General features: G+C 39.4%; 1 protein-coding gene across 7 annotated transcripts in view; it reads left to right on the plus strand.

Moving 5' to 3' along the window:
• NYAP2 (neuronal tyrosine-phosphorylated phosphoinositide-3-kinase adaptor 2) overlaps window positions 1–24,459 on the plus strand; it is a 136,429-nt gene that overhangs the window by 68,112 nt on the left and 43,858 nt on the right. For all 7 annotated transcript variants that reach the window (XM_069024560.1, XM_069024563.1, XM_069024564.1 and 4 more), the window contains one exon: window positions 18,929–19,227. In XM_069024560.1, the coding sequence (XP_068880661.1) occupies window positions 18,929–19,227 (299 nt within the window). The remainder of the gene's footprint in view (window positions 1–18,928; window positions 19,228–24,459) is intronic.

The raw sequence follows: 24,459 nt of genomic DNA on the forward strand, positions 1-24,459 counted from the left end.
GACATTTCTCCCTGGCCAGTTCTTCTGGATTTTGCATGGTGCAGGCTGGAAGGAAAGGGTCTCAATTGTCCAAAAGCAAGGTGAGGGCTTGTGGCTTTTGTTTGCAGGCTTGAGTGGGTTATTGCACCCATCCTCCTTACCTTCCTGCTGGAGATGGCTAAATGAGATGCATCCTCTCGCTAATTGCTGCAGTATGCAATCAGGCCTCATTGATTTGCTGGGCTTTACAATAATTTATTGTAATTTTTCAAAGGCAGTGGAATGGCTTATTGTGCCTTAATCTATCCTAAAAGAATACATCTAGAAACTATTTTCAAGTACTTTCAAGAAATATTATGACACTTTGTTGACAAGGTAACTCCATCTAGAAGCAGCACGAGAAAAAACTGAAAAGATGGGGATTACTTGACTTTGAAAAAAAAGTGAAGAACATGCTTTACCATAATTCCATGACACTTCTTTGACCTGAAACTAATGAACAGCAAGTTATAAAGGCTGTGGATTTTGATGCTTTTTACACTATATCCCAGGACCGTGAGATCCAATAATGGTGTTAATGCTAAGTATGTCTTTTTATCTATTGTGCACAAAAGTGCCTTATAAAACATTGGGAAAATAGACAGTTCTTTGATGGTTTTTGCTAAGTAATACTTTATATTATGCTTCTACAAGTGGTTTTCTACTTAGAAAACAAGGTATTTTCTCCTTCTGCTAAAACACAGCTCATCAAGCCTTAGTTTTATTTTTAAAATTACATAAAGTATGGTTATTAAAGTTATTATTATTTAAAGTTTAAAATTACGTAATTTTAAAATTACATAAAATAAAGTATGGTTATTATCCAAAAACTTACCATCCTGACCTGGTGAGTATGTGTAGCAAAAATGCTTTGGTTTTCAGACTGAGTTGCCTGAACTATATTTCACAAATTATAAGATCCATTAACACATACTAGTAGAAAAAAATGTGGCCTTGAAAATGCTCTGCTTATACATATAGAAATCTCCAGGCTGAGGTTCTTTGCTTACCACATGTGATAGCCAACACAGAACTGGAGTAATTTCTTTTTAATAATTAATTAAATTACCTGGGCGATAACATAGAGATTAATATTAACATTTCATTTAATACTTCCTTGGGCTTTCTATAGCTGGGTAAACCTGAACTGTGATTTGTGTTTGGATCAATGAAGCACTTCCATAAGTAATAAGCTTCTTTATTCTCAGAAGCAGTATCACACTCCTGTCCCATGGTTTTAGGGTGAAATAGAACCTTCAAGATAATGATCGTACTTTTCTTCCTACCACAGAAAATGATGATTTATTTGCCTCTGGCCACCTTGTAAACATCCTAGTGCGTAGGATTTGAGAAGAGAAATGCATAAGACATCTTCATTGTTTATACATACAGTGATATTTATAGTATGTGGTTGCCCAAACTAGCAATACACAATTTGATCTAAGCACAGATGTAAGTTCTCAGGCTCAGCCTCAAGAATAAAAAAAGTGGCAAAACAGAAACTCAAGGAAATTATCATAGACCGAATATTCTGAAGTAGTTCCAACTTGTTTTACTTGGTGTTTGACTTAAATCATCAGATCATCTTTCTCTGTCAGAATGGCAATTTTTGTTTTGGAGAACTGCTTGTTATAGATGAGTTTTGTGAGGGAATGGTGGTCACTACAAAAAAAGTCAGCAGTTTCATGATGTGGTGTATCTAGAACACTGGAATTATTTCCTGACTCCAAACTTCCAAAGAAATTCTGAATACCATTCTTGTGCCAGCATTGAGAGCCATGTCAGCAGATCTAAATAAATGGGTTTGTTTGTGAGCTCAAGGCTCTGATCAAGTCATGTACTAAGGTGGGCCTGTATCAAAATACAGTAGGTGAGGATATTTGATCCTGATGTAGGTCAAACATGTTGCATGCTCCTGTACCATCACGGGGCTTTATGAAATACAATACAAAGCCTTATATCTGAGCATTACATCTTCCCAAAGAGTGTCATTGCATTGTCACTGCACTCGTGGTCACTCTGGTAATTGTGGAGATGCACAGGAGGTAAACATGGTTTATGCCTTTCCTCAGTAGTGGAATTGAGAGTAGAAGAGAATAGAGTTCACTCTCTTGAACAGATGCATTTTATATCCAGTCCAGAGAGAGAACAAATGTCCTCCTATATGGAATATTGCCAGTTTGAATCCTGATGAAAGGATTAGTATCTTTGGATCTGAGCCCTGAAAATGCCTGATTTGATACTATGTCTTTTACAATTTATCCTGCCAGCTGATGTTTTACCATTGGCACCATGTGTTTATATACAGGGTTATCCAAAGGGGTGCCCATGACTTGTGTAGGTCATGTTGTTGTAGCAATGTATTCCCAGTGCCAAACTGGACAGCTATGTCCCCTAAAACCTGTGTCTGTCATCAGCCTGTATCAGATTCCCTTCAGTGTGTTTGGACTGTGCTTTAGGCTTTTAAGGCATGTCTTTTAAGTAGCTATTGGTAGTTTCAAAACCTACAATCCACTTCAACTAGGCTTTGATTCCAAGGCCACTGTGCTGTAGGAGCTGGAAGCCATATCCAGCAGCATTTGTATGGACAATGATATCTGCAGGGAACATGCTGCCTTTTAAAAGACCACATGGTTAACCTCTTAGGAGTGTTGTTTGTAAAAGAGAAAACTGTGACTGTCACATCTCAGGGTCTGACTTTCGATAGCTCCATGCTTTGTTTCCAACCAAGGAATTTCTGTTGTTTAGCCCTTTCTCAAAGAGGTTCAAATGGACTGGAGACAGGCTGAGGATGGGCACTGAGGAGTCTCTTCTTGCATAGCTTCTCCTCACCTGCCATGATGAGGTGAAAGGTGCTGCTGCTATCAGCTCATCTGTGTTTTAAGTCCCCCACAAATGACACCTGTAACAGGTTAGGCTGCTGGGAAAATATTACAACCAAAGTTCAGTCCCAATAGCTACCTCTTAGTTCATTAGATAAGCTATGCTAAATTTGTCTTTGGGGAGGTTTTTGGGGTTTTATTCATTTGTTTGGGTTTTTTTGTGTACCTCCTCACTGGCAGAGCCTGGGATAAGGAAAAAAGTCCTTGACTTAGGTTAAACACAACTTCACAAAGAACCAAAACATCAGTTTGTTATCAACACCATTCTCATTCTGAATCCAAAACACAGTTTTGTAACAGCTACTGAGAAGAAATTAACTCCATCCCAGCTGGAACCAGGGCAGTGTCACAGTGAAACAGATTTTGCATTGCTTTATTAGAAAGCATTGGACTATTCCCATTAAAATTTCTGTACTAAGGATTTTACTGTTAACTGTGCATTGACACAGTATCTTGTGTGAGTGATCCAAATTTAAATGGCTTTATACTCTCTGTCAACATGATGTATCATAATTGCTTTTTTGGACAAGTTACAAGCTGAGCGTAAATATTTAGTATTAATGAGTTCAGGTTTATTATGTGTAAGTGTATCTGCAGTGCAGCAAATATGCATCCATCCATGAAGCATCTTACTATGCTCAGGGCAGGACTTCTCCCTTTCTTCTTCATCTTCCTCTTCCTGTTTATCTGGCTTGTGCAAAACAAAATAACTTGTTTTTTTCCACTTGCTACTGATCCCCTTGGCACTTCACCATGTTTACTGAACACACTCTTGCATTTATGTCTGTCATGTCTTTTGTTATGGACAGATTGTCCAAATAGTCAAGTACGTTCACAGGTTGCTGGCCGAGGGCTATATCATAGTGACAATATGACATATTTTATTTCATCTTTTTTTGTATTTATATTGTATTTTACAGACTTGCTTCTCCTGCTTGTGTGCTGGGGAACTTTGGAAAGCAAGGTGGGAAATGAGATGGCAGCTGTAGATTAGCCAAGAACATATATAAAAACCTTTGCTTTCCAGGTCTGTGGCTGCAAACCCCTTTTGTGCTCTCAGGCCAAAGACTTGGTCTTCTCCTGAGAAACTGCCATTGTCATTTGTGTCAAAAGAGAGTGCACTGGGGGGTCTTCATAACATCAACAGTTCCTTCCTGAATTAGTGTGTGGTGCCTTGTGGTGCCCGCCTCCCTGAGGGCTCTGAGGCTGTGTTCAGACCAGTATTTCTGTGTATTTCAGAGGTGAAACTCTAAGGACTTGGAGAAAAGCAGAAGTGTGACAAAGGGTGGTTCTGGGTTTGAGACTGCAGCTTGGGAATCATGGGATGTGAATTCAGGTTTTGGCTCTGCATCATCTGCCAGCCTTTCAAATGGAGTAATAGCAGCTATCCAAGAGGAAATGATCAGGATATGCCAAGGCAGTGTAAGTCCCTGAGACTGTATAACTGTACAAGACAGCTGCCCATATCTGGATCCCATGTACTCAGTGGGTTTTCTGAAGTCCTTGCTCTCTTGCTGCCCTGATGCAGCTCCACTTGTGGGCCTAATTCTGCTTTGTCAAAACAATCTTTGTAGTGTGGCCTCTGCTTTCCCCTGTGTTCCTCATGCCCTCCTTTCCCCTTGTCCCTAGATTAAGATCCCTAGATTAAGATCAAGTGTTGTAAAAGTCAGAGCCAGCATACAGCTGCTGACAGCTGTGGTGGTGCTGAACATTTGCACAGGAGCTACCTCAGTGTCTAACATGGAGTGCACAGGGTGACTGGTGGTTCTACAGCAACAGGGGGCATACAGAAAGGAGGAGAAAACTGTGAAAAGATGAGGCTAAAATCAAAGGCTGAGAGAAATGAGAAAGAGAACAGTGGATGTTTCTCTCCAAGATCTCCTCATGAATCCTTAGGTTTCCTGCTGCCTTCCCACATTTTATAAATGGACTGAACAGATGACAGTTTATATATATAAACCTAATGAGATGCTGCTAGTCTTCTGTGAAATTGGTTGGATACCTAGTGATAAGCTAATATTTAGTAGCAGTTTTCCCTCTCATGACAGTATGAGTCCTAAATATCCAGTTTTATTTGGTTTCTTTTGTAATAAGGCGGATGATATTCTCATTAAGGCATGACTGGGCTAGAGCCAGGCTCCCTCTGCTCAGGCTGGCTGGTCTGACAAGATGCTTCTGGTCTCTTACAGCTCTTGTGGAGACCAGAGTCTCCCAGGGGCTGGCTGTGATGGTACTGCCTGCTGGATATGTGCACACTGGTCCTGCCTCAGGGAGTGAGAAAAACGCAATGCGGGGGAAAAGAGGCTGTTGAGACCACCCTGTTGTGGTAGGAGTGGCTGGCCAGTGGCTTAGTCTGCATCTCTCAATCCTGAGCCTGTGCTGGTCTGTGGCTTTAAGGCTCCATAGGGTTCTGCAGCAGTCTGTAATTGCTCTGTGTCTGAGCTGACCTGGCCTGTGGTTAATCATTTACACATATTCCACAGACTTGCCCAGAAAGTGGTAGGCATTTTCAGAGATCGGGATAACTACTTCTCTAATGCTAGCAATAAAATTGCCATTTATATTAAAAGACCTGGAGTGCTTAAAATTTAGTTGGAAATAGTAGATGAGGCACTGCTTAATTTTCTCTTGCCCTTTCAATATCACAGTCAATTTTTGCTGCTGTTTTTAATAATAAATTGAAGAAAATGTGTATGCTGTAAACCTTTCAGCTATGATTAAACTCTTAGAATTTTGTTTCTTATTTCTTTTTCTTTAATTCTTAGTAAATGAATGGTTTTAAAATAAAGTGGAGACAAGTAATAAGGCCTGTTCTGAATTATTTGGAGGCCCAGATGCTACCTGATGGGAGGCCTTTCTTATGTAACATCTTGTAATTTACTTAACCGTGCTAATATTTTATAGCCATAACTGCAGTGCAGTAAGAACTCTATGGTCATTCTGTAGGGAACTCAACCCTAAAATTGCATCTAAAAATGCTGTGCTGCTGGAGCTTGCTGTTAGTTCAATTCACTGACTCACTCAGTGGTTTTATCAGCAATTTAAACTAAAAACACTGGTTTGGAAATTTTAAAGATTTTTTTGAGAATTCCTAAGTGGGTTTCCATTTGTGAAATAGTCATAAGAACAAGCTTGCATTGCTAATTGTCATATATCCCTCTCATATGTCTAACAAAAAAATGCCCTAAGTAGTGTTGGCCACTGACCTACTAGTCACTTTAAGCCCCAGTGGAGGCAAGCTTCTTTGAGGGTGTAGATTTACCTATTTTTTTGTTCAGCCTTCCAAGTATAAAGTTAAAACTTGATAGATTAATTTCCTTTTGCCTTAATACAACAAAATACAGACTCTATCAACCACGTCACTGCAAGCTCACCTTAATGATCTGAGCTTTTAGACTCACTCAGCCAGAAAATAAATTGAAACATACTAGAATTAGGTTCTTGCAGGAACATTTTCTGCCACAGGAGTTCTAATGGGCAGGTAACAGACAGACTGGGCAAGGACCTGAATAATAATAAAACACATTAGGGATGGAAGCTAGAAAAATGACAGAAAGTGCAGCAAAACAAAAAGGAACAACAATGGTAATTTTTCTCAAAGAATACCAATAGAATTATTAAATCACATATTGGAACATTGGCATTGGAAACAGCACTAGCTGAGATTGAAGTTTTCTGCATGAGATGTGTGAGCAGTACACGTGTGTATAACTGTCACTAAAGGAAGTTTTGGGGAGCTTGAATCTCAAGAACTTTGTATTTTGGGTGATTTAGGCTCTGTTTTGACTCTTAATTACCTTGCACTTTGCAGTTAAAAAGCAGGACAGAGACTTGTCTGGCTCACATTCTTCCTGGCCAGATGAAACAGAAGGCACAGAGTGCTCCTCTCCAGGGACAGTCTTAGACATTTGTCCAGCCATTCATATTCACTGTAGTCACTGAGTGACTTGACTTGGGAGTAAAAAAGCTGACTTTTGTTTATTTCCATAGAAAACAGGGCAGTTTGTTTATATTCTCTGGCTCTGTAGTCCTGACAAAGTACAGTGGGACAGATCTGAGCCTGGCTTTGACAAAGGATGTGAGGAGATTGTCTGTGGTAATGGGACAGAGGGGACTGGGGAGTCCTGATCAGGTTTCTCAATTTTGAAGTGGTTTTTGTCCAACTTGAGGCATAATGATTTGAGCTTCTGGTTTCAAAATCAAAATGCAACCAGCTTAGATGTTTTCTTCTTATTAGTCTGCATCTTTGACAGTTTTGTGACTTTGCAATCAGACTCTTCCCAGATGAAATAGGTTCAGTTCTTGTTCTCACAATCAGTGTAAACCTTTTGTGGAAGTAATATCGATGTCTTTTTAAACGGGATATTTAGCTGCTCTTATTGTACATCAGTATTAATACAAGAATCCAGTGTTTCATTTTCTGTCTGTATTCCTGTTTCATTTAATCATTAAAAAAAAATATTAATCCATAGACCTTCTTTTTCTCTTTCAGTTCATTAGCCAAATTTAATGTTTATCTCATGAGAGTGAAAAATGCAGGGAAATAGTTAATTTCTAGTTGTTGTTATGCTACTTCTGGCTTACATAAATGGAAATATATAACAGATTTAGGAATGCATCTGTCTTTCCTTTTTCTGCTATGCACTACTCAATTCTGCTGAAAGTGAGGAATAAAATCAGTGCTGTTCATTTTCCTATAATTTGAAGCAATCCATTTTCTCCTAGCCTGAAATTCAGGTTATGTCCCAATCCCACTGTGTTCAGAACATGAAGGAAACACTCATCTGTTCAGTCCTAAAAAAGAAAATTCAAATGTGGCTTTAACATGTCTCTGCTGATGTGGCCTTCCTCTGACACACACTGATTGACTGTCATACTCTTTAAACCAAAGCTATAGATCTGCATGCTCCATACTATCACTTCAAAAAAGGGATCTAATTGTTTCTGCATGCAGCTTGAAGGGCAGTAAACACAGATTACTAAGTATACTCATAAATAACTCCAATGTATTGTGAAATTTTATACTTTGCATTTATTTTTATCTGCATTTTATCTGCATTTCAAGAATTACAGTTGCTAGCATCTAGTAGACAACCCAATTTTGTCACTTTCACAGGGGGAATCTCTATTTAGGAGATATTTTCTTTCCTTGATACTATTATTTTGTGAGTCCTCTTGAAGCTGTTCTGGGTCTTGAATCAAAGCTATCCTAATTTTATTTGATACACCTATGAAATATCCCTTTTTAAATATCTGAGAGTGGATTAAAAGTATCATCTTGGATCACTAACATACATCTTGGAAACTCTATAGTTTTGATTTCCCAAGTATTTTCTTTTGTGTCTTGCAACTTTAAACTGTATTTTGTTTTCCATTCCAGAATCCAATAGCGGGACTATAAAAAAGCCTTGGCTCTCATTTTAAGTGTGTTGTGGATATAAGGCAAAACTTGAAAATATGACAACAGGTGACTGTTTAACTCAAAACCCACCATGGGAAATATACTGATTTTACACTTCATAAAGTTTCTAGAAGGCACTTTAGAGCTGCAATAATGTAATTGTGCTGCATCTATCTTTTCTTACCTCTAATCATCTGTTTTTGTTGTAAAGCAGTGTATCCACTGGCTAAATAACTAGGTGCTGATAGCTCTTACTTAACAATTGTTATCTTCCACTTCTTACTGGGTTAAAAATGAAATGGAGATTCTAGAGACCAGAATAATGAGCTGGTCATCACCAGGAATTAACATTTGTATGTCATTCTAGGTAGGATGCAAAACCATTTCACACACAATTTCACAGAAATGTGTGTTTGAAGTCCAGTTAAGGTTCATCCTTCCTAGCACTGTGGATGTGGTTTAGTGGTGAACATGGTGGTGGTGCTGGGTTGATGGTTGGATTTGACGCTCTTAAAGATCTTTTCCAACCTTAATGATTCTCTGATTCTATTACTTAAAGCTCAGTGGTCCATTACGTCATGTATTAAGTGGGTGAAACTGCCTATTAAAAGATATGTTGTCATGAGCTCTCTGTAGGACTTGAAAGTCTGTGTTCCAGTATTATACATAATGGCCCAAAATGCTGGGCTCCTCTGGTTTAAGGTTTATGTCATGAGACCATCTTGAAGGAAGTTTTTTGGCTTAGCATCTCAAAACCGAAAACTTTGGGGTAGCTGGTGCAGTAAGGACAGACCTCCTGTGTCCTGTGTGGGCACTGGGCTATAGGGCAGGGAAAGGAGTATCATGTATTCTGGAGCAGAGAACAGTATTTTCTTTGGTTTAAAAATAAATAAATAAATAATTAAAAAGCATATCTGAATTGCTCTTTTGAGGGACAGAGACATCCCCTGTGTGCTGCCTGGTGTGCAGATAACTGATTTGGGCTGCCGTGCTTGGAGCTCACACACAAGTTGTCTCTGAGCTGCTTCTTTCAGTTATTTTAAAGTAGGCTGCTGCCTGCAATATAGCTTTGGGAGAGGGAAATCCAGTTCGTATTATGTCAGGGTTATTGTTCCTAGGTAAAAGACTTTTCAAAGGGATTTAAGCAGCCTGGAAATGTATATACACTACAACTTATCAGCAGCTTTTCAGATTTTAACAATAATTCTTAGAGTAAAGGAAAGTAACAGCACATTATTTTTGGTTTGTCATCTTTATGTAAAATTAGGTCCAGGCTTTGTGTGACTCTGGCTGCCACAGCTCACCGCCTCACTGCACACACAGCACTATTTCTTCAAGCTGAGACACTTCAAACATGACACACAATAAATGACAGCTCTGAACAGTTGTCTGAGGAATAAAGGGAATTTACACACTTTTAGTGTGAACAGCACAGAGCTGATCACCTCTCATGCAGGGAACTAAACCAGTACATTCCCCACTTAATTTAGCATTACACCATTGAATGCAGGTTACAAGGGTGTTTGCTCTTTGTTTTAAGGTTTTATGTCCCTGACAAATCCTCACACAGACTTTCACAGCTTGGAAAACAAGCTGTTGCTTTAGCAAAATTCCATTTCACTGCAGCTTCATAGCTTGTACTGATGACCCTCTGGGCAATGTAAGTACATGTCCCTAAAGGAGCATTTAAGTACCATCTTCCGTCACTGTTAGAGCTTGTTGGACATAGTTTTTGCTCAAAAATTTGGCAAGAAGCTACTCTTGCAGGAAGAAAAAGCACAACACAGCAGTGCCCAAAATTATCTGAACATCCCTATTTGCAAAAGTAATTCTTAGAGTGATGAAAATCAGCATGTGCTGATTTTTGGCAGCTTTGGAAGTTTATTGGCAGCTTTTATACTAGCCATTTGTCTCTGGTGTTAAATCCCTGTATCTGTTAAGACCTTTTAGTAGTCTGCTGGATTTCCTGGGTCTGGCCCATTAGCTCTGTGCATGGCTACAGAGGAGAAAAGAGTTTCTGTGCTTTGTATTTGGACAATTCACCTTGATTTCTAAAAAAAGGAATGCATGGAGATGCAATGAATGTGTTGGAAGACCTCAGTGGAAAGGGTTCAGGGTCATGCTGGGTTACATGCATGAGTGGGGAAAGAGGTACTTTTGCTGGGTACTGACCACCTATATGCCCACTGCACTTGCTTTTCACATGCAATATTAAATTGTGTTTCTGAAAACAAAATGTCCTTTTTAATTTATTTCTCTGAAGAAATAAGTAGCTTCTGACAACCCTGGCTAAGAAACTGACATCCATCAAGACAAGGAAAGAGCTTTTTTATATTATTATTTCTAAATTTAGATGTGAAGCACATTAATAGTCTGTTGTGGCAATAATGATCCCTTTGCTATGCATAGAAAAGTGACATAAGCTGGGAGATCTTCAAAAGAACTTTGTATCTTAGTGAAAAAACCTCTCCAGGCTCTGATGATAAGAACTGTTGATACTGATGTACAGGATTTCATGTAGCTTTATTTAACAGATTGAGACTGTCCAGTGAGGAAGGAGGGAGGGACACCAATGTACACATCCTGTGGAGTGATCCCCTTTCCTGATTTCTGGGTTTATTACACCAGTTAAAAATATTTCACTTTGTTTTTGAGTCTATTTCATTTCACAAAGCAGAAATACTCACTGCTGTCCGCTTAAAATACAGAGTGGTGATTGACAAAAGAGCTGAAACCTCTCCTCCAGACATCAGAAGGAATAGAGAGATGGTAATACCTACACCAGTTGTGTAAACAATACCTGTATGTCTTGCTAATGGATCATGTTAAAGTGAAATTTGTCAGGGGTTTTCTTCTAAACAGAAATGCTGCTCTTCCTGTTCACTGCCAGTCAGGATCGAAGAGTCCTTTCAAAGTCCTTTCTCTTTGGAACTGGATACCATAGGAAGCATTTATTTAAAACCATAATTTCCTTACCAATCCAATTCGAGCCTGGATTTTAAAAGAAAAGTAGAGTCATGTTTGCTTGAGGGACTGAGAAGAGCATCTGTACAATCAGTGTTTGAAATAAGCCTGAACTTGTAAAGGTTAGACCCAGTGTAACATCTCAGCCCACACAGAGCACTTGGTTTACAAGTGTCTGTCTTAGAGTTTCAGCACATTTCATTAATTTCTTAATGTTTTAACTTTTCACAGCATCTGATCCACAGACAGGCTTCTTTACTCTGTACAGGCTTTTTTTCCGTTAAAACTTTGAGGCAAAACTGAAGAAACATTTTCTTACAGAAATGCTCAAAAATTATTTTGTATGTTAATTTATTCCCATATCTCATTGAAGTATTTACTTAGCCACAGTTGCTCAGGCAGAGTGGAGTCTGCGCCATGTGGTTTTCCAGTGAATGTGATAAAAACACAGCCTTGGTGGAGCTCCACCCGTTTCTGACAGGATGCAAAACCCCACTCCGTTAATGCGAACATGCATTTGCACTCAGTTTAAACATTGCATATGCTCCATGTCTAATTCTAGGTGACTCTGAACATATGAGCTTTCATTTGCTGGCTTTTAGCTGTGTATCTCCCAATGCAAAATCAAAAATAACTATCCATATAACAGCAGAGCGCTTTTCATTCCAGCCTCTTCAGTGTTGTGTATTCGCAACCCACAGACATTCCCATGTGCATCAGCTGGTTACCAGGCACATGTGAGGCTGCAGCACTGGAGTCCCTGTGCCCCAGATACAAGTGAGAGTTGGTCCTTCTGAGGAGAGCAGCGTCAGGCCTTTGTGGATGTTCAGCCCAGTGCAGGTATCCTTAGTCCCTGGTTTAAAAGACAGCTTGCTATAAATGAAGCAATGCCAGTGGAAGATAGAACTGGTACCTGCACTTCCGTTCAAACTCAAAAAACAGTTCTGGTGAGTACTCTGTGGATCAAAAAGGTCCTTACTCCTCAGTTACTCCTTTCCAAGCTGTCAATTTATCAGCACTTCTCATAAAGTGTTTTGGGTTTGTTTTGGTTTTGTTTTGTTTTGGGTTTTTTTTCCATTTTTCCCCAAAACTTCAACTCTTGCTAGCATTTTCAAACTTTTGCATTATAAAAGTAGTTGCCTCCAGAGCATAGCAGAACATCATTTAAAATCAGATTTTCTGGCACCATTCTCTGCTGTGGACAGTCTTGATCAGTTTTGCTTTTATTATCCACTGTGCTCTGCAGAGGGATTTTGTCTTTTGGTTGCTCCCCAGGGACTCAGTTAATTTTACAACGCAGCCACAATGTGTGGTGTGGCAGTTCAGTTTCTTCTGGAGAATCTTCTTTGGGTCCTGTTGGGGATGGCAGACTCTCAACAGTAGCACAGAGTTCTTAAAGAAATAACTCAGTGTCAAAATGGGCAATGGACACACATCTGCAAGTGGTGTTGCTTACAACAGATTGGTGAGGCACAAGCGATTTCCACAAAGCGTCCTGTTTGTTTCAGCGCAATAATGCAGGTACTTAAAGAGGGAGTGTCAGCCCATCGCATGTCTGCAGGATCAAACCCTGGGCCTGTGGGTTTGACAGGTGAGATAAAAGAATAGATTTTATTTTGTAGTACTAATGTATTCTGTATATCCTGAGAGGCCTGACTTCTTGAGCAGCACCTGATCTCCTACCTCAAAAGAAGAGGCATATGGTAGAGGGAAGAAGTTTGACGTGCATAGACATGTTGACTGCTTGTTTTAGGCAGTCCTCCAGGTGCACAAAATGGCTCCAAATCTGACCTTTGTCACGACTCATTTACGCTTTAGCCTATATCTAAAAGGATGATCATATTATCCTCTGGATCTCAATCTAAGATCATGATTAGTCATTTGGAATGTTTCAGAAAAGTACTACAGGAAAAAAAAAAGTATGTATGTTCTTTGGGAATAAGAAGGGGGATATCTGAAGTGTTATTAAAAAAAAAAAGAAATAAATGTGTGAAATTTGCATGTTTAATTTTTGTGATAAAAATGGTATAGATTTGTGTAAAGCCATACCTACAGTGTAGTTCCTGGATCCATGATTGTGATCCTGTCCTTATTTCTTCAGTATTCCATTTCATGCTCTGTTGAAATCATGTTTAGGGGGATAAAAATAGTATATCTTCTGTTGTTTTGGCATCCACCCTCTAATTTACAAATATAATTTATGCTAATCCTGAAAGTGCTTCTCAGATACAAAGTAAAATGTGTCATCCTTAGTATATGTGTGTATAATTTATTCTGATGGAGAATAGACATTTCAAAGCCATTTCAGCCCTTCATATGCAGAACATTTGATATGAGCAGGGCAGCTGGGTGTTCACTACTGTAAGAGCAAGGAAATGGTTAAAACAGCAGTAGCTACTGTCTTAACCCAGAAAACATAAATGCACCATGGGATAAACTGCTGTTTGCACAGTCAAGCCAGCTCATATAAAATCCTTCAGTTAAGTATTTTTATTCCTTTTGCTTTGCTGATGATTAGTCATTTCTACAAAAAATTCTTCCTACATTATCAGTTAATTTTTTGGAGAGTGTTCTTCCATCTCTGACTCAGATGGCTTGCCTGGTGGATTAGCAGCGTGTCATGGGGGCTTAGCTCTGCGTGGGCTTGCAGCTCCCCGGAGGGAAGGAGCCTGGCCATCCATGTGCTTCACTTGCCCTGTAATTCATAGTTCTTCCCCCTCCCACAGAGGAGCCTGCAGAGACTCCCAGCTCAGTTCCTCTCAGCAAACAAACCAGTGTCTGTGATGAGTCTTCTTCAAGCACAAGAGGAGCGAGCAGCTGCTTTTCAAATGGTTTCTCTTGGCTGCCTGGAACTTCAGCACTTAGAAGGATGGTGACCTTCTATGGTCCCTGACTGGAATGTATCACAGCAAAGAAATGGCAAAACACTTTCAAAGATGCTGTATCCCCAGTAGAGTACACCTCCTTCCTCCTGCTTAGCAGGTCAAATCTCATGGACAGATGTAGCTCCCTTTTTGAACTTGTGTCTAAAAAGCAGAAAATCTCATGTAAAGAAGCACAGGAAGAAGAAAGGAAACCATACAAAGATGAGGAGAACTATGAAATGGTTCTTGGTGCCTGAGGCATGAAACTAATCCAGTGTAAATTTAAACTGATAAGAGAATTTTTGCATGAAAACCAAGAACAAGAGTAGATATATGGCTGTGAAGAAAATACATCTCCAGGGTATTCTGACTTTATGGTCTTAGTCCCAAGATGTCTACTCCTTACAGCTGCACTGAGGGATTTAATATTCCATTTCGTTTATAATAAAACAGTAACAACAAGTAAAACAAAAGTTTTCATACCATTATTAATTTGTTTTCCAGGAATTAATTGAGTTTCTGCATGGACCAAGTAATGAAACTGCACAGAAAATCAGAATTGTTCTTTGCAATATTAACTAGAAACAATGCAAACTAAGAGGACCACACTGATTGATGCAGCCATTCTCTGGATACTTTTTGTTTGCCTTGTATTTTTCAGCAATGTGATGATAATTTGTTTTAGTTTTCTAACTTGAAAATATGTTCACAGTCAACAAGAACGTTCTGACTCATGGCAAAGCAAGGTGGACATGACCTTCTCCATGCTGTTTGCATTTAGAGTACTTTCTGTGTTCATTTTTAATGTTTAGTCTTCCTCTGTAACTTTCACTCTTGTGATGCATAATGAAATGAATAATATAAAAGACTTTCTCCTCTGTAGTTTTTCAAAGACGTAAACACTTCTGTTATTCTGTGCTGTAGTTACATCCATACTCCAGTATCTGCTTGATAAAACAGAGCAGGCAGAGCACCAGAAGCGATCTGTGATGTGTCCAGCACTGCCATGACCCCAGCCTATGTGCCAGCAGGCTGACACTGCTGTAGGAGCAGCAAGGCCAGTCTGGTTTAATGCTAACCCAGTTCTGACCTCAAAAAATTCAGCTGACAGAAAAAAACCTGTACTGGAGATATAATGAGACTCATTGGATTGATTGGTCAGATCTCTTTTTCATATTTCAGAAATGAAAGCTGAAATTCGCTTTTACTAGTTTTAAGACAGATCCAGCTGGTTAGGTATTTGTTGTAATGATTTAATTCCATCACTGTCCGGAAGAGAGAGAGGAATGTAAAGCTCGCTTCTCTTGCAGTGCACCCAAAGACAGAGTGTGTAACATGGTAGCACTTGATGGTCTGCATTGGCCTGGTTAGTTGGGCTTTGGAGAAGTCCTGTAATGCAGTTCTGAAAGGAGAAGGTTCACAACAATCTTCTTAAAGGTGTCTGACATCAACCTTGTGGCATGGCCCTTTTCTTCACCCATGGCAGCATCAGTCATTAGACCTGGGCAAACAATGAAGTGCTTTTTCAAGAACGTCAACTTTGATGTGTTTAATGTGAATGATAATATGATTAATTTTATTGTTATATAACCATGGCTCTCTTTGCAGACAAATGTCTTGCATTTTTAACAGTTATTTAATTCTGTACATAATTCTTTGTCAGAGAAGCATTTGATCCTGGCCAAGTTCAAATTGAAACTTCCCAGAGGAATAATCCAAATCTGCATTTCCATATATATTAATAAACTGTGTAATACTTGCAGCAACTCACATAATACAGTTTTGAAATGAGATAGAACTCATTATCAGTACAATGAGGAGCACAGAGTCTTTCCTGTCAGAAATAATGGAGTGAGACCTACACAGTTACTTTCTCCCGCTGTCTGTGTAGTCATTGCTGCACAACAAGGTATATGTCAGCTTAATGTGCTGTTAGGGGACACACACTAGCCCCAGCTAATTCCTGTGGTTGCAATCAGGACAAGTATGTAAATAAATCCTTTCATTCTGTCTGGGTTCGTGATGTAACAACAGCAGCGCTGTGCTTTGCACAAGTCCAAATGGACCTTCAGGATGCTGCTGCCTGAGGGCAGGGGATGCGACGTTTGAAATCTGCCATCTCACTTTTGAACTTGTGCTCTAGGTATGATTCTGAGTTATTCCTTTCTCTTTATAGGTGGGGGATTTTGCATTGCTGAGGTGTGAACTTGGACCCCAGCCTGTGTTGTGCTGGTGTGTACTGGTTAGGGTCAGCTGGGAAACACCCACTGCCCTACACTGGGAATCGCTGCCAGCATAAGTAAAAAGCCTAAGCCTTAATGTGATCCTGGTCAATGACCAGGGCCCAGGACCAAGGATTAGAGGCTAGTCTTCTTCCGCCTGTAGTTTAAAGTGGTTAACCAGCAGCTGAGAGTTGGCCCCTCAGCTCAAAGACAAACAGACCCTCTTTCAGGTGTGGCCAAAAGGGGAAAATGGTGCCCTGCTGGTTTTGCCTGGTAGCTGAGCAGAGGATCTAGGAAAGCAAGACTAGATCTACTCCAGCTGTGATGCTGAACAGCAAGTTCTGTTTCCATGTGTACCTGCAACCTCTCTCTGACCTGGCTGTAGGCTGTTCTGGAGGAAGTGCAGGAAGCAGGTGAGGTTTTCATCTGTGATGCTGAAATTCAGTAAAGAATGAAAAATTAAGGGAGGAGAAGGAAAAGAACAGATGTGATTTAATTTTTTAATGAGACAGTGCATTTAGACACCAGACATACATTTTGTAAGTTTTAATTTCTGGAATACGAGATGCAGCAGTTTGTCAAAAAGCCCCATGCTTCATATTAATGGAGTTCTGTGTATTCTTAGGAAAAGGCTGAAATACATCACTTCAGTGGGATTTATGCAACTCCATCCAGAACAGAACCTGGCTTATAGTGGATGATTCAAACATCTTCATGGAGCAGCGAAGTCAATGAAGTAATTAAATAGTGTAAACTGTTAAGAATTGTAATGTTGGAGACATGGCAAACTGAAATTTTCTTTGCTAAACGTGATTATCCAATGGACTTAAGAAAGGAAGCAGACTCCCCACCTGCATTCTTCAGCATGTTTGGATAGTAATCTTCTTTAAATAATATGACAGGCCCTTTTTATAGTCCAGTGTCAGAGGATTATATTATTTTCAGAACAATTCATGAATGATCAGTAGAGGCATAGTTAATCATTTGAATTAGCTACAGGTTTTTTAGAAATATTCAAATAAATGAGTTCTACCTTTTGATCTTTCTGGCTGCAAATCTCTCTGGAATTGATGCCAATTAGGATTTAGTAATAGCTTGGTTATGAATGTGGACCAGTGTGTGCATATGTGCAGCATGCGTGTGTGCACGTTTACATATCTGGGTAGGTGTCAGTGCCCCTGGAAAGTGGCACATGGTCAGTTAGACCTGTTTTGTTGTCAACCAGTTTTGAAAGTGGACATCTCCACTTGGAGAGGAAATGGAATAAAAATGCAGGGAGAATAATATGCAAACAAAGGTTCTGCTTTATCATGCACAAAGCTGCATATTGCCCGTTGCCAGTCTGAAGCTTTTAGGACAATTAGATACAGCTTGTGTTTTACCTACAGTGAAGATGGGGACAGTATCAGGAAATGAGGTGACCTTACTTACTCGTCACACTGTTCTTGAGAAATGCTCTTGTCTTTCTAAAAGGAAATGTGTTCCAGCACCAAGTAAACTGCGTCAGCCGAAGGCAACTTCGAGTAAGAAACTTTCAGAGACGTACACTGACCCTGCTTAGAGCTTCCCTTTGTGTGAAGGGGAAATAGGAGCTAATTAGAGCTTTCTGATACTTCACAGTTCTTGTACTGACATTTCTATGTGCCCACAGTGGTACCATTTCAAACCCCCTTGCAAAGAGGCCCACGTTGATCTGTGTGTGTTACTGGGTTTCTTTGCATAGTCGCTGACTTGCCTGAATTGAAACGTGCTGTTGGTTTGCAGTATAAACACCAGTAAGACCTGTTTTTCAGAAGTGATAAGCATGAGTAGAATAGGAATAATATCAAATTCTCAGTCATGCCACCCACAGGAAAACGCAGTGCTTGGTATGATAGCAGTTGTTTCAACTGAACTTTCCTTCTTCTGTACCTGTGTTTCTGAATGGCTGGAGGTGATTTTCTTCCTGGTGTCCCACAGTCCATGGCCTTTTCTTCCCCTACACTTGTAATTTACTAGTCTGAAGCTGCTTGTGGTGCAGATTTATGTGGATTTGATGAGATGTTGAGTTTCCTATATCCAAGTAATTTTTAGAACATTTCTTCTTTACCATTCTTTAGTCTCAAGGGAAACAATTGATTGGACCCCATGAACCTTGTTTTCCAAGCTGCAAGAGCATCTGTAGCCAAAGATGAGTGTCAGGGAGTGTGGATCGATACACCATGTTGTATTTCTAAAGTATTATTCTTTGTCCTACTCACAGTCTTTTGTTTTCCTGGAAATTCAGTTCTGACTTTCAATGTTTGAAATTTGTTCTGCAGAAAATTTCTAGTTACAATGCTGTGAAACCTGACAAAAGCTTTTCTTGATTTCCTCTTGTAAAATTCTGAGTGCATAGCAGTGTATCTATGTCTCAGTTGTTGGCAGCTTATGTTGAAAAATAGACTTTTCTAGTAGTCGTTTGGTTTTCAGAGAAGAGCACTGCTTGTTTTCAAATTCAAAAACATGATCTGCTCATCGCAGGCAGAACTGAGACCCTGGTTCCAAGTACAGTTCAGGCAAAGGTGGATCTTTTACTTTTTGTATTTTCTCTTACAGCATAGGTGGAGAAGTAGCAAGAGGAAATGAAGGCAGCTATGTGGGGAAACATTTCCGCATGGGATTTATGACAATGCCTGCTCCTCAGGACAGACTGCCACACCCCTGCTCCAGTGGCTTTACTGTCAGATCCCAGTCTCTTCATTCAGTTGGAGGAACTGACGATGAAAGCAGCAGCTCTCGAAAGCAGCCGCCTCCAAAACCGAAGCGAGACCCCAACACCAAACTGAGCACCTCGTCTGAAACAGTCAACACTGGAACAACGAGCAAAAGTGGGAAACTACCAGACAGGACTGAAGGTAAACACCATAATTCTTTGGAAAACAAGGGGGTTGGTGAACCAGTCTCAGGATTATCCAGTTGATAATCTTGCATTTAAGAATTACCTGTATATTTCCTTATTTGTGTAACAGTGCCAACACATGTGTCCTAGATCACTACTGTCTAAATTTTGGACCAGCTATCCAACTATTTTGGATAGTTTTGCCTTTGAGATTTGTCACAGAACTGTACCACCTACATGATCTGGATGTATACTGGAGAATGAGTTGCATTTATTCAAAGTGAAGGGAAAAAGAGATTGCTGTCAGTTGGAATGAAGGCCAGTGTTATCTGCCCACCAGCAAAGGACCACTGACCATATCATTAGCACGGTGCAAACCACGGCCATGCAAAGGGTTCTCCTCAATGAAGGAGTGAAGAATAGAAATTAATACAAAGAATACTGCATGGCCCTGAAACTCCACAGCAAAGAAATATCATCCAACAGTAAAAATTCAGGCAGGATGATACAATATGTTGCCCAAAGCTTCTGGTTTTGTCTGAGTCTACATTTTCTTTTCCCATTCCTCCCAGTTATATTTAAGCCAGTGCAGCATTCAGAGGAGAATTAACAAATGGTTTTAGTAATGATATTGCTTCTTTATGCTGCACTGTTAAAGATGGGCTAACACTGTAGGGATCATCTCCTTCCTTTATTCCATGCTGGAAATACATTCTGTGCAGCAATAGGACCAGCTGTACTCCCTCCTAGGAGAGATCAGGATGACTCTGCTTCACAGTGTGAACTGTAGGAAAGAACCCTTAAGGACAAATGGTTTTGATCAGTGGTGGTGTCTCTCACTGCTGTGTTACACATCAGTTTTGACATTCCATGCAGCACATTGTCCTCCTTGTGTATATCCCTTTGCTTGGTGGTGTGGCCAGAAGTACTTGTTAGCTACATTCCTGCTATGACCCCTTTTAAGCAAATCTGATTAAAAAAAGTTGTCAGTGATAACAAAGATGCTAATGAATGTGTAAATCATGGTTACACATATGTCTATGATTGTGAGGTTGAGCACAAGTGCTGAACAAAGCTGTGGATTTATTTATGCTGTTGGTAGTTATTTTGCATATGACATTTTTCATTACTTCCATAGCTTGTCCTCTTCAGCAACCATGACATCAAGTCCATGCAGACTAACATGACAAATGCAAGCATTAAGTAGCTGTCCTTAACAAAAGCAGCTTTCCACAGTTTTACTGGACCAAAGCCTACACAAAAATCATTTAACTTTGAGATTTAAATTCTCATGTCAGAAAGTCTTTCAAATTTTAATTTAATATCAAAAGAGCCAAACTTCTTGGTCTGATATGCTCTGAGGTGAAAGGCAGGAGTTCTTATGTTACTCAAAACTTCTTTTAAAGAATACTACATTTTAAAGTCTTTTTATAATTCTTTCATATATTTCTTAGCACTCTTTCTTCCTGAATCTGCCCAACCAGAATCACGAAGACTAGATGAAGTTTGTTTTGCAGACAGGGCAGTAGGAAAGGGTTTAATGATTTCTAACTTGTTTAATGACTATTCCTGCAAGTGTGCTTTGGGTCACACAGTACATTATGCTGTTCAGTATAGGTGACCTTGGCACTATCTCTAGGATGATTAGGAATGGAGTCTGTTTTACATCCATATCCCACCCGTTTCCTCATTTTTTGAGAACTAAACGAACTTGACAGACTTGAAGTAACAATAATAACAATGATAATGATAATTGAAATACATCCAAATATTTTGCCAGCCTCAAGGAAGTTATGGCAGACCCTTTAAGCAGCCTTTGTCCTCACAGAGCTAAGTTTTCTTCAACATTATTGTCATTCTGGAAGGTTCTTGAAATTTTGTTTCTTTTCCCTCATCTTCATCTGATATTTGAGTCCAAGGAAGGAATATGTAGTCATGTCCCTTCTGACAGATTTGAAAGTTTGAAATTGGTTGACAGTTCTGTTTCCAAAGACATTTTTCCTCCTCCACTCCATGCAGGTTGAGCTTGATCTATCCCATCACTTGAGGTTATGAGTGACATGTGTGGTACTGCAGCCTCGCTCACTCTGGTTCATCTGTATGACAGTGGTACTGTACCAGAGTCTAAGTATTGCAGAGCACCTTGCATTCATTATTGTAATCAGGAGCTGAATATTCATAGTAAGATCTCTGGAAAGAACTGATGAATGAGTAATACTCCATCTCTAGCATAAAAGACAATACCTAAATGTTACCTTTCAGTGTGAATAAATGCCTTCATGGAACATTAAGGATCTCTATGATGTTTATTTTATGACATGTATTATATTCATTCTGCTGCTTTGCATATAGAGCAGCAATGGGCACTTTCAGGCTAAAATGAAAAAGTTCCTGGAGGTTTTCAATTGACAGAACCCTTTAATCACACTGTTGTTTTCAAATGTTTGGAATGTCTGCCCTGCTTCTGTGTCCGCTGGGGTTTCACCAAAGAGTTAATTCATAGAAAGATGAGATTGTAGGGGTTTTTTGGTTTGTTTTGGTTTTTTTAAGGAAGCAGTCAAATTTTTAACACAGATATACTCAAGGGTGGTACAATATGGTATTTAGATGAACAGACTGTATTTAGAAGATGTTTTGCTCTCACTAGGAGATCCTTTGTTATCACCTGTGCACTCCTGTGCAACATGTTTGTCTTGGTGAATTTTCACAGTAATCTAGCTAATACAGGAATATTTATATAAAAACTATGGTCATACATTGATGAGAACATCTAAAGATGAGCAGAACAGATGAAAGTCAAAGTTCATTATCTGCGGTATTGACTGATAGAAATATTAGACAAGCTTTGTCACTGAATATGAAATTATTACTGTTGCTCTAAAATTAATTCCCAGCAAATTTAGTATCTAAAGTTTTGCTCAAGGAATCCTCTGATTCTACTAGTCTGATTTTTTGTGGGCCACTGGTTATGTTTTCACCTGTGTAGCAGTCCTCATTCTAGCAGCAAACTTTGAATTCAAGATACCGTAAATCTGCATCTTCCCAATTTCAGGTGAGAAAGTCCATAGGATACAATATTCATGTGGTCTTTCGGAGGTCTTTGAAAGCTCAAGTTCAAGAGCAGGCAGATTTAACTTTCAGACACTGTTGTCCATATTGCACCCAAATATTTGTATATGCATATGTCTTACGTATTTGTATGTACTTGTGGTATTTGCAGGCTGAATGACTACAGCCTTTTCCAGGAACTATGGAAAAGAATAATGAAAAGCCCTATTGTTTCTCCATCAACTACCGTGGAATCTCTACAAAGGAGTTGTCACAAAATTGTTCCCAGCTCAATTTTTTTATGGCTGTGCAGAATAATTCAGACTATAATGTCTATTGTCTGACCCTGTGGCTACTTTGAAAAGGAATTTGCTACATTTTCTAGACAACCAGGGACAGCCTCACCACTCATTTTTATTAAACATGTTTACTTTTTGGTTTTTGATAGTGATCCTGTTTATACAAACAAAAGCAGTTACTTACAGTAACTTTGATACACTTTTCTGTCATGGTGAAATCAAAATATTGAATTTATCCCATCATAATATCTGCCATAACATTAGATTGGTTTGAGTATGAGTCTGACTTTAGTGCAGAAGGTGCAGAAGAAATTTGGTCATGAGCTTGAAAGACCTTTTCCTCTTGAAGCACAAATAGCAGCAGTAACACCCACACTGATTCTGTGCACTTTTCCTATAAGTGCTCTGGATTCCATAATTTTGGGAGTGTGAGAATCTTCCCTTAAGTTGCAGTGACAAGTATTTGCCCTGTCTCGTTGTGCAGCAGCGTGGCAACACTTGGGTTTGTTTGGTTCATCCCAGCCCATCTTGGCTCTGCCTGAAAGAGCACTCTCCAGCCTGAAGGCATCACTCTCCTTAACTTGACTTTAGCTTCGTTGCTGTGTTCCCATACTTTGTGTCCCTTCTTGTGCTTTAATATTCCATTTTTTACTCTTCTGACTGCCTCTCATATGCACGCACTGAATGCCTTCCACCCACTGCATTTCTCCTCTGTGACAGATTTCTAGAAAGTGGTTTTTAAAAATGTGGGTTGTCTTTTCTTCAGAGTTTTCAAGCTCTGGTAGGAACAGCAAACAAATGGAGCTGTGCCCCATGCATCACACATTGGAAGTGAGAAGTGAACTGAAAAGGGTAATTTAAAATAACATTTCAGCGTGGAAGGCATATCTAATCTTGATCCTGAAAGGCTCTTTATTGAGAAAATGCAGGAGTGTAATTAATTGATTTGTTTTCAGTGCTCAATCTTACAGAAAAAGGAAGTAATAAAACAGTATTATTGGCTGATGTAACCAGCCTCAAGCAGTGTTTTTTGATATGATCACTGCATGTCAACAGGAACAGTTTGCAGATCTGCTGCAGTGCAAATAAAAATGGAGACATATACGTGAACTGCATTTTTGAAAGTTAATTTTTTGTTAAAATTCTGCTTATTAATATGGAGTAATACATTATATAAAGAAATACACATAAAATATATAATTTAATGATACGATTTAATTTATGTATTTATAATATACACCTGTGTAAAGAAAATGCAGGTTCTATATACTTACATGTACATACAAACATGTGCACACAGATACGAGTAAAAAACTCAGAGTAGCATTTTCAAAATGCTATTCATGGTTGTAATTCTGCTGCTGCCAGAGCCAAAGGAAAATTTATCTCTGATGTGGGAAAATATTTGCAGGGGACCCACCTCTTGAACCCACTCAATTTGTTTAGTGTTTTTCTTCCAAGTGTCTTGGGGAATAAGATATCCTTCTTGCTGCTGCCTTCTAAGCCCTTGCAGTGAGCTCAGCTTTCTAAAGGTGGGCAACTTGTAAGGAAAATTTTTCTCTGGAGAAAAGCAATTACAATAACTGTAACCGGGGTTGCAGTCCAGCTGGTCTCTCTCATAAATCTAGTTTTCTCTCAGCTAGACTGATGGATCTTCACTGTAAATTTGAATTTGTGCTACTCTCATTAAGCAGAGTTTGGGTTAAAGGGATTTAGTGCTGCTTCTGGTTTTGCATGGAGCTGGTTTCCTTTTATTTCCTACCTTAGCGAATAATGTATTTCACCTGAACTTTGAAATAGTGTCCTCTGCGGTAACCATGACATGTCCTTCCTTATAGCCAGATCTTATTCCCAGATCTTTTCATCCATGCCTACCAAAGGAAGAAGTATCCTTAATGAGC

Source organism: Aphelocoma coerulescens, chromosome 9 (assembly GCF_041296385.1).
Source record: "Aphelocoma coerulescens isolate FSJ_1873_10779 chromosome 9, UR_Acoe_1.0, whole genome shotgun sequence".
Taxonomy (NCBI): domain Eukaryota; kingdom Metazoa; phylum Chordata; class Aves; order Passeriformes; family Corvidae; genus Aphelocoma; species Aphelocoma coerulescens.